This window comes from Bos mutus, chromosome 5, assembly GCF_027580195.1.
Source record: "Bos mutus isolate GX-2022 chromosome 5, NWIPB_WYAK_1.1, whole genome shotgun sequence".
In the NCBI taxonomy this organism is placed as follows: domain Eukaryota; kingdom Metazoa; phylum Chordata; class Mammalia; order Artiodactyla; family Bovidae; genus Bos; species Bos mutus.
Window position 1 is genome coordinate 67,680,532 of NC_091621.1, and position 11,071 is coordinate 67,691,602.

The 11,071-nt window shown below is 37.2% G+C and overlaps 1 protein-coding gene across 14 annotated transcripts in view; it reads left to right on the top strand.

Annotated features, from left to right (window-relative positions):
- The window catches only part of CAPS2 (calcyphosine 2), a 51,265-nt gene extending 40,427 nt beyond the window's left edge, over positions 1–10,838 (top strand). For 11 of the 14 annotated variants that reach the window (XM_070370995.1, XM_070370997.1, XM_070370994.1 and 8 more), the window contains 4 exons: positions 1,332–1,486; positions 2,656–2,775; positions 6,362–6,458; positions 8,389–10,838. In XM_070370995.1, coding sequence (XP_070227096.1) covers positions 1,332–1,486; positions 2,656–2,775; positions 6,362–6,458; positions 8,389–8,645 — 629 coding nt within the window. In that variant the 3' untranslated portion in view covers positions 8,646–10,838. The remainder of the gene's footprint in view (positions 1–1,331; positions 1,487–2,655; positions 2,776–6,361; positions 6,459–8,388) is intronic. The other 3 variants (XM_070371000.1, XM_070370999.1, XM_070370998.1) reach the window with 1 other exon arrangement.
- Positions 10,839–11,071: the final 233 nt, after the last annotated feature.

Sequence of the window (11,071 nt, forward strand, 5' to 3'; positions counted from 1 at the left end):
ACAGCAGCAGCAGCAGTGTAGGAAAAAAATACTAGACTGGAAGCCATGTTTGGACTCTCCATTCAGTACACATATGACTTTGTGTATATCTCTTGCACCTCTTTCTTTAAGTCTAAAATGGGTATAATAACCTCTTATTAATTTCAGAGTTGTTGTAGGTAATATGTGAAATACATGTAGGTTTGTACACTAAAATATTTTAAAGGTTTGTTTCTAGAGTCTACTCTTGTAATTAGTACAGTTTATGAGGCTCAAATAGACAAGTCCTTTGTTGACTCTCATAGTCAAGAAGGCAGGAAGGCATTAAACCAGTCATCACAGAAGTCAACATATAATTTATAAATTTTGGTAAGTCCTGATTTATCATATAAAGATGATACGGGAGTAACAAGGCTAAAAGGAGATTTAAAAGTTGTCTGTGAAATCGCTGTCATGTCCGACTCTTTGTGACCCCACAGACTGTAGCCTACCAGGCCCCTCTGTCCATGGGATTTTCCAGGCAATAGTACAGGAGTGGATTGACGTTTCCTAGGATTGGTATTTGATCTCTGAAATATCCCTGATGCTATTGTTAATAAAGTTTATTCTAGCATGATCAGTATGATTTGTCACCCTTATATCTAGTGACATGTTTCCCTTCTAATGCACTATATTTAATAACTGCTTTGGTAAAGTTACCCATATTTTCTTAAGTGAAGATGGTACAGACTGCATCAAATGAAATCTGTCCCACAAAGAGAATGGGCCTAGGGATAAAACTTGTTATAAATCCCGAGCAAAAAGGGTTACTTTAAGTGTAAAAGTATAGGGTAGCATTCTAAAGCCTTGATGTTATTAAATATATGCTACAATTTGAAGATTCCAAACGATTTTAGAAATTTTGAACTGATAAGCTGTCAGGTAGATCACTCAAAAATTTGTAATTCAGTTGGTACCAACAAAGAAAGAGGAAAAAGATTAAAAATATAGGCTCATCAGGTGAAGTGGAAGGCTAGAAGATTTTTTAAGCATGACGATTTTATTTGTAACGCTGAGGTTATTTTCATGCTGATAAAGTGAACCATTATTTTCCCATATTAAAAATATAACAGTCTCACCACACAGTGGCGCTATAGCTCTGATATACTTTACGTGGGATTTTGTGTATAACCCACTTTACTAAAAGCATTCTGTTTTCCAAAGCCTTTTGTCAGCCATACACATGATCTGGTTGCCTATTCACATCCCTTATATCAGCTGTGTCAACTTTTTTTTTCTTACCAGAGGGACAATTGCAGTTTGATTCAGGTATGCATAGGGATAATTAGTTTCCATCACTTCTTCCTAAACAGACCTGCTAAAAGAACAACTGCGTAGAAGAGGCGTTCGTATATTGACTGGATTGGGAAAACACCTTCAACAACTGGACAAGGAAGGAAACGGGCTTTTAGATAAGGCAGATTTTAAGCAAGCTCTAAAATTATTTCGCTTAGAAGTGTCCGAAAACGTAGGTACCACAGATAATTCTCCGCAGTGAGTGACTATTATTCTTAAGTGGCCTTATTCACTCTTCTACTGAAGTTTTTGTAGTTCATTTGTCTCCTTCTTTATGCCTCATTATCAGTATTAAGCCGTCAGGAAACTCCTGTTGATTTTTTAAATGTCAGCATTCATCCCTCCTCCCTATGCTTATTCAGAACCTAATAAGCAGGCATTGTTCTAACTCGGAGAAGACATACTTTGTACTCTTAAAGTCTTTATAATCAAAAGAAAGATATAAATGATTACAGAAAAAGCATGGTAAGTGTTAAAGAGAGAATGCTTTCAGAACATGTGAGATAAATTGCAAGCCAGGTTATGCAGAAGGAGAAGGAAGTTCATGGGATTTCTGGAGTGGGTATGTATCAGAACTGAGATTTGAAGGATGAGGAGGAATTAGGCAAACAAGGGGAGGAGGAGCATGGATCAGACAGTGGCTGCTTGAGGAAAGGGAGAAGTCTATGTGAAGGCTTCAAGAGGAGACATGATGTGACCATTCCAGGAATTGCCCCAAAGCCTTTACAGCCACGGGTCCCTCCACTGTGAGTGGAGGTCCAGCAGACCTCTGAGTCTGCTGGCTGGATTTTCTCACCATTCAGGTTTTCTCTACTCAGAGCACTTCACTGACGCCTCCACCTAAAGGATCATTCCATCCGAACCCTGATCCTCTCTATACCATTTACCCAAAATGTAAATGTTTTCTTTATGCCACTTCATATATATTCTCTTATTATTAGTGGTCCTCATCCTATTGGAGGCATTCCAGTAGGTGAAGTGACTTCTTAATTGTCACAGATACAATACATTACAAATAATTAAGTGGTCAAATTCAAGTAAATGGTAGCATTTTTACTGAAAGGAATAAATTTAAAATGATATACTTGATTTATTACCACTCTTAAATGTTTCTTAACTTTATGGAACTATCCCCATTACAGAGTTCCTCTCAATAAGCTTTCTTAGTACCTTTGATTGGATTTATATGTGACTTTTTGGAATTTCCTTATTAAGTCTACTACCTTGTCTAGGGCTAGGTATAGCCCTAAACATGAGATGTAACAAAATACTATGATGATTATAGTCGTGGCCATATGTAACTTAAAGGTGTAACAGTAGTCTCTCTCTGGTTATTTCTAGGATTTTGAGTCTTTTTGGCTAATCCTAAATAGCAGTGGCAATGGCAGGGCTGATTATGGAGAATTCAAACGTGCCATAATTGGTGAAATGAATGAATACAGGAAATCATTTGTTCGAAAGGTAACTTTGTAAAGTAACCTTTCAAATAGTAACTTTTAATAGATTGTTAGATTCATTCTTAAATCTTTAATGAATTACCATTGAAGAAGTTTTAAATCCCTTTCCCTGCAGTGTACTGTGGGTTTAGTAAAGCACAAAAACACACATACATGTACAAATCTACCCATTATACAGCAAGGCAGCCTATGTTTAAGGAAAATACTGTAAAAAGAAAATAAAATCTGAAATTAAATTTCAGTTTACAAATTGTTAATTCCATATATTTCTGGCTCCATATAAGCTGTATGTCTATATCAATTAATAAATATCCCCCGAACCTCAGCTTCTTACCTCACAGATCCGGTCTAAGACGACACGTTTAAAATGGCTAGCATCATAGCGGCTCAAGGGTCCGAGCTCAATGCATATGACCCTCGCATGATGACTAAAAGATGTTTCTCTACTTTCAGAATACGCTTGCTAAACGTTAAAATGAAGATGAAAATGACCATGTTAAACAATAATTTTAAAAAAGAGCCCTGAGTTTATAGGAGAGAACATAATACTTTGGTTCTAGTAGCCATTTTTAGAGCATACTTTTGAAAATGAAGTTTTTCTTTTGTATATGTACTTAATATGAAATGTATATATATCCCATATTGAAGCAAAGATATTGTGTATAGAGTAGTCTGAACAATTACATTGGGCACAAATGGAAAATATAAAAATCTGTATCTTTACTGGTCAAAAGGCAAGATAAAAACCTTATGTTAAATTCACCACATTATACTTATAAATTTGCATTCATGTTTACCTTACATGTCCTGGTGATGGGTGTGAATGTCAAGAACAGAGAATGAAGGGCTGTCTCCTTCATAAGCCTTGGTCCTGGGAATCAGTTCAGCTCAGCCGCTCAGTCCTGTCTGACTCTTTGTGACCTCATGGACTGCAGCACGCCAGACCTCCCTACTCCTAGAGCCTACTCAAATTGTGTCGGTGATGCCATCCAACCATCTCATCCTCTGTCATCCCCTTCTCCTCCCGCCTTCAATCTTTCCCAGCATTGGAATCTTTTTCAATGAGTTGGTTCTTCACATCGGGTGGCCAAAGTATTGGAGTTTCAGGTTCAGCATTAGTCTGTCCAGTGAATATTCAGGACTGATCTCCTTTAGGATGGACTGGTTTGATCCCCTTGCAGTCCAAGGGACTCTAATAGTCTTCTCCAACACCACAGTTCAAAAGCATCAATTCTTCGGTGCTCAGCTTTCTTTATAGTCCAACTCTCACATCCATACATGACCACTGGAAAAACCATAGCCTTGACTAGACGAAACTTTGTTGGCAAAGTAATGTCTCTGATTTTGAATATGCTGTCTAGGTTGATCATAACTTTCCTTCCAAGGAGCAAGAGTCTTTTAATTTCATGGCTGCAGTCACATCTGCAGTGATTTCCAGATCAGATCAGATCAGATCAGTCACTCAGTCATGTCCGACTCTTTGCGACCCCATGAATCGCAGCATGCCAGACCTCCCTGTCCATCACCAACTCCCAGAGTTCACCCAGACTCACGTCCATCGAGTCAGTGATGCCATCCAGCCATCTCATCCTCTGTCGTCCCCTTCTCCTCCTGCCCCCAATCCCTCCCAGCATCAGAGTCTTTTCCAATGAGTCAACTCTTCGCATGAGGTGGCCAAAGTACTGGAGTTTCAGCTTTAGCATCATTCCTCCAAAGACCACCCAGGGCTGATCTCCTTCAGAATGGACTGGTCGGATCTCCCAGAGCCCCCCAAAATGAAGTTTTTCACTGTTTCCATTGTTTCCCCATCTATTTGCCATGAAGTGATGAGACCAGATGCCATGATCTTAGTTTTCTGAATGTTGAGTCTTAAGCCAACTTTTTCACTCTCCTCTTTCACTTTAATCAAGAGGCTCTTTAGTTCTTCACTTTCTGCCATAAGAGTGGTGTCATCTGCATATCTGAGGTTACTGATATTTCTCCCTGCAATCTTGATTCCAGCTTGTGCTTCATTCAGCCTGCATTTTGCATGATGTACTCTGAATATAAGTTAAATAAACAGGGTGACAGTATACAGCCTTGACGTACTCCTTTCCTGATTTGGAACCAGTCTGTTCTTCCATGTCCAGTTCTCACTGTTGCTTCTTGACCTGCTTACAGATTTCTCAGGAGCCAGGTCAGGTGGTCTGGTATTCCCATCTCTTGAAGAATTTTCCACAGTTTGTTGTGATCCACACAGTCAAAGGCTTTGACGTAGTCAATAAAGCAGAAGTAGACATTTTCCTGGAACTCTCTTGCTTTGTCAGTGATCCAGCAGATGCTGGCAATTTGATCAGTCATTCCTCTGCCTTTTCTAAATCCAGGGAATAGGCAAAAGTAAATTTAGTTTGCTAGGGTTACCATAACAAATACCATACACTGGATGACTTATATAGCAGAAAATTATTGTCTCACAATTCTGGAGACGAGAAGTCCACAATCAAGGTGTCAGCAGGTTTGGTTTCTTCTGAAGCTACTCTCCTTGGCTTGTAATTAGTTGGCTGTCTTCTCACTGTGTGTCCTCATGGTCAGTCCCTCAGTCTGTGTTGTCTGTGTCCTAATCTCCTCTTCTTATGAGGATACCAGAAATACTGGATTAGGGTCTGCTCTAATGATTTCATTCTAACTTAGTCACCTATTTAAAGACTCTATCTTCTGCGTCACACTCTGAAGTACTTGGGTTTAGGGCTTCAACAAATGAATTTTGGGGAGGATGCAATTTAGCCTATAAGAGGTACCATATATGTGTGACATTATTGTAAATAAACTTCATTCTAGTTTTGATTCATCTGCAGATGCGGGATGTTGCTTTGGGTCTGTTGTGTGTTTCTATGGATCCACTCCTTTTCTCAATAAAATACATTTTATGATCCACAGGATTGCATTGAATTAAAGGAGCAGTAAAGCAACTAGCATTTCAAAAGGTAGTGTTAAGTTTCAGGAAATAGAGTAACAAAATCCATTTAAAAAATCATTTCCTCTTCTCATTGATTTTAGTGATAGGATATTTTGAGTTTACTTTTTGAATCAAAATAGTCCCAGCCATTTATCAACTTCATGTGACTCCTAGTGTGTGGGCATGCTTAAGCCGCTAGTCATGTCTGACTCTGCGTCTCTATGGACTGTAGCCTGCCAGGCTCTTCTGTCCATGGGATTCTCCAGGCAAGAATACTGGAATGGGTTGCCATTCCCTTCTCTAGGAGATATTCTAGACCCGGGGATCAAACCCTCATCTCCTGCATTGAAGGCAGATTCTTTACTGTGAGGTTTTTACCCAACTCCTCAGTGTTAAAAAGAGGAAAGCCAGGGTAACAGAGGTTAAGTTACTTTCTCAAGGTCAGCGTGCTAGAAAGGGTAGAACTAATGCTTAAGTGCAGGTCACCTAATATCTTGCTCCAGTATCTTTCTCCCTGCATTCATGATGCTCCCTTCATGTTCTAGTTTAGTATTTTAAATTGCTTTGTTTAGAGCTCAAAAATAGCCTACTGCAGAATGGAAAATTAGGTTCTAAGGATTTCATAGGAAAAAATAACACTTTTCTCTTTATTTAGGCCTTTATGAAACTGGATTTTAACAAAACAGGCAGTGTGTCTATTATAGACATAAGCAAATGTTATTGTGCAAAGATGCATCCTCAAGTAATTTCAGGTAACTACTACAAGTCAAAATGCATTAGACAGATGTAAACAATAGACTTTTGGACTCTGCAGGAGAAGACAAGGTGGGATGATTTGAGAGAATAGCATTGAAACATATATATTGTCATACGTGAAACAGATGACCAGTCTTAGTTCGATGCATGAAATGGCAGTCAAAGCTGGTGCACTGGGATAACCCAGAGGGATGGGATGGGGAGGGAGGTGGGAGGGGGTTCGGGATGGGGGACACATGTACACTTGTGACTGATTCATGTCAATGTATGGCAAAAACCACCACAATATTTTAATGTAATTAGCCTCCAATTAAAATAAATAAATTAAAAAGAAGAAAAAATGCATTAGATTTCAAAAATGTGAGTTAATAATAGTATATCTATAAGCTATATTAATTTATAGCATGGACTTGAGGCCAATAACAGAGGAAATAGTTTTTTTTTAAACCAGAAATGTGAGAGCTTCTTCATTTAAAAATTCATAGGTCTGTTATTTGTACTTGTTTTTTTCATTTATGTTTATAATTGAGGTTAACTATTTCCTGTTGAGATAGTGGCAAACTTGAGTTAGAGCACAATAGACTGAGAGAACAGATAATTACATGAGCAAGTCCTCTGAGTTTTATTGTCTGCTTATGGTTGAAGATTTAAGGCAGAATAAGGGAATAAACCGTAGAAGGCAATGGCACCCCACTCCAGTACTCTTGCCTGGAAAATCCCATGGACGGAAGAGCCTGATAGGCTGCAGTCCATGGGGTCGCTAAAAGTCGGACACGACTGAGTGACTTCACTTTCACTTTTCACTTTCATGCATTGGAGAAGGAAATGGCAACCCACTCCAGTGTTCTTGCCTGGAGAATCCCAGGGACAGGGGAGCCTGATGGGCTGCCATCTCAGGGATTACACAGAGTCGGACACAACTGAAGCGAATTAGCAGCAGCAGTAGCAGCAAGGGAATAAACATACATATGTCTATCAAAATTTGAAAATACAAAAATTGCCTAAAGAAAAAGGTAGTTAAACTGAAATCACTCCTTCCCTTTAACCAGTCATAATACAATCAGAGATACTTATTTAAATAGCTTATTGTTTTAAGTTAAAAAATCAAATAAATTTTAAGAAAGGATGACTTAGATGTTCTTTGCTCTGACTTTAAATAGCAAACTAAAGAATTACTATTTTTTTACATATGTGATTCTCAATAGCATCTTCCTATAGTTTAAAATTCGGAGAAGGCAATGGCACCCCACTCCAGTACTCTTGCTTGGAAAACCCCATGGACGGGGGAGCCTGGTGGGCTGCCGTCTATGGGGTCGCACAGAGTCGGACACACTGAAGCAATTTAGCAGCAGCATAGTTTAAAATTAAACATGTTCAATATAACCCGCCAGTAGAAATAGCCTACTTAATTTTAGAGATTAAACTAGAATGATTTAATCAACTGAAAGTTCTTCCAGCAAAGATGTTCATAGGCCTCTGAATCATGAATCCTAGTAATATTTTCTAGTTGCAGTTAGAGTAACTGCTTCATAAAGTAACTAATGTCTTTCACACATTGCATTACTATGTTAACAGCCTATATATCATAGAAATTGTTTTCTTCTTTCCTTACTTCTAATGGGAATGAAACTGAGTTCTCTAAAATATGAACAAATACAAAAATATCTACAGTAGTAACTGTTATTTTGCCCATACATATATAGGATACACCCTATCAGACTGTTTTAAAAGATGCATCAAATATATAGTTAAGTCTCCATCATTAAATTCTAGTTCATGCAAGTAAATGTTTAAATAAATTGATGGGTAGTTTGACCTAAGATTTCAAATTGCTGAAAAGATTTCATCAGGTGACTTAAGTATTTACCATCAGCCATTTTACTGGACTTTTAAGGACATGGTTTCATAGTCAGTACTATTTTACAGGACACTCCACAGAGGAAGAAATCAAATCATCTTTTCTAGAGACGTTAAAAGATGCCTGCAGCAAGTCTGATGAGGTGTCATATGGTGAATTTGAAGATTACTATGAAAGTCTAAGTATAGGGATAGTAGATGATGAAGATTTTGTCAATGTCTTATGTACTCCTTGGGGATTTAGGTTTTTAAATGAATATGTCACCAGCACTAAGCATGGAGAGATGAACGTGAAGTATCAAACACCAGAATGTATATCTCTATGATTCTTTTTATTCTGTTTGTTGTGCTCTTAAAAAAGCTGAGCCTGGAAGGAGAAGCATTCAGAAAGACAGATGGAAGGGTATATGTGTAGTCACACACATGCATGCCCGTGCTCACCTGTTTATAATTTATAATGATCTGTCTTTTTGACTTCCCTGGTGGCTCAGACGGTAAAGCATCTGTCTGCAATACAGGAGACCCAGGTTTGATCCCTGGGTTGGGAAGATCCCCTGGAGAAGGAAATGGCAGCCCACTCCAGTATTCTTGCCTGGAAAATCCCATGGACGGCGGAGCCTGGTAGGCTGCTGTCCATGGGGTCGCAAAGAGTCGGACATGACTAAGGGACTTCACTTCATTGATCTGTCTTTTTGACTTATTACTTATCTTCAATATATTTTAGAGGTCATTTTTATTAGCCTTCATAGGAAAGTAACATCTGTCTCAAACAATAGGAGAGCAGGTATGTGAAACCAAGTTTCTTGCCCATTGATTTTTTTGCTACCTATTCCCCAAAATGTAATTGACACCATTCTCAATTTGATGAACGAGACTTAGGCCCAAAGCCTGTGAGATTGGATTAGATCAGCTTGCTTCAAACATCTGAAAATGTTAAATGAATTGCTGCTGCCTGCCAAGTCGCTTCATTCGTGTCCGACTCTGTACGACCCTATTGACTGCAGCCTACCAGGATTCTCCGTCCATGTATTCTCCTGTATCCTGTATTCTCCAGGCAAGAACACTGGAGTGGGTTGCCATTTCCTTCTCCAATGCATGAAAGTGGAAAGTGAAAGTGAAGTCGCTAAGTGGTGCCTGACTCTTAGCGACCCCATGGACTGCAGCCCACCAGGCTCCTCCATCCATGGGATTTTCCAGGCAACAGTACTAGAGTGGGGTGCCATTGCCTTCTCCCTAAATGAATTGAAGGATATGCAAAAGAAATTTTCCATGCAGTGTGATTATGGGTATTTTCTGTAAAATGAATATTTAGAATGATGGAGGTTTACATCAAAAATGCTTATTTAAACACTTATTTGTCTCCCAAATCATGTACTGTTGTTTGTTCAATAGAGCACAATGTAATTATTGTAGTGTCCAGTTCTTTCTGTTCTTTTATTCTGTTTTTAAGTGTGCAGGTTTTAATCTGTGTAATTCTTATTATCTGCATACAGTTATTATTTAACTAGAAGCAACACATAGTGGGAAGATAAATATTTTCCTTGAATATCAAATAAAGATTTTAAAAAGTATGTTATCACTTATATGGACTAAGGTATAATTTAATAATCCTTAACCAAATTGTAAAAAGTTCATTTGTGTCCTAAAATGAATGTATGCTATTATAAATAGTACCTCTTTTGGTATACTAAACAACTGAGACATTTCTTTTTCTAAATAAATATTTAAAAGTTAGATGCAATCATTCTTTCTGAATTCTTCTATGTTTCTCATTTCTTGGATATACAGAGAGAAGAAGAACTTTATAGAGTTGTTTTCAAGTTTATAATTTAAAATTTTATATATTATGATAACAGATTAAAAAAACAGTGTCAAGCTAAATAAGAAGTGGTTCAAAATGAAAATACATACTTTATAAAAAATAAATTTTGGCATATAACTGCATTCATCTATACCCTTGGCAACATTATCAGAAGTGTGATGTGTGTGAACTCCATAAATTTAAAGTAGTACTTTTTCAAGATTCAAGGAGGTATTAAAACTTTCTACTGAATAATCAGAAACAAAGTATGCATAAGTATTTCAGTGCTATTTTCACTAGCTAAATTATTTATTCCTTGGACTTTTTTTCAATTAGGGTGTTTCAATTAAAACAATATGCTGGAAGATGTTTTGACAGAAATAAGTCTGTAACACTATTTTTGAGTCACATGCTTTATCTTGGAAAAATTTCTCCAACTGTAGTCATTTAAAACCCTATAGATTAGGATTCTCCTAGGGTTTAACATACTAATAGGACAGCCTATTCTTAAATAAACCTCCAGACTCTTAATATAAATATTCATGTGATTCTCTGAATATTTGTGATTCCTGTATTTAAGGGATGTAACTTTTTTATAGTTAATTTCTTACTATTTTACACTGTCATTTTCCTATTAAAGCTATAAAATACGTATTCAATATGTTATTTGACATATTTTGTTAAATTATAATTGGTGGCACAATAAATCATTCTGCTTTTGTCCCATTGTCTACATTCTTCTTTGGCTTTGGTATAGTAAAATCTACTATTCAGTATTCCATTTCATAGAAGAGCATTTAATAGAAACTACATTTTCAAACATCCATAGCATAATAACTGACTTCTGACATTATATTTAAAAATATAGGCTTCATATTCTAAAAAAATCTCCTGATAAGCTTTAAAATAGTTATATGTTGTGATGATTTTACATGAAGTTTATAGTTACAT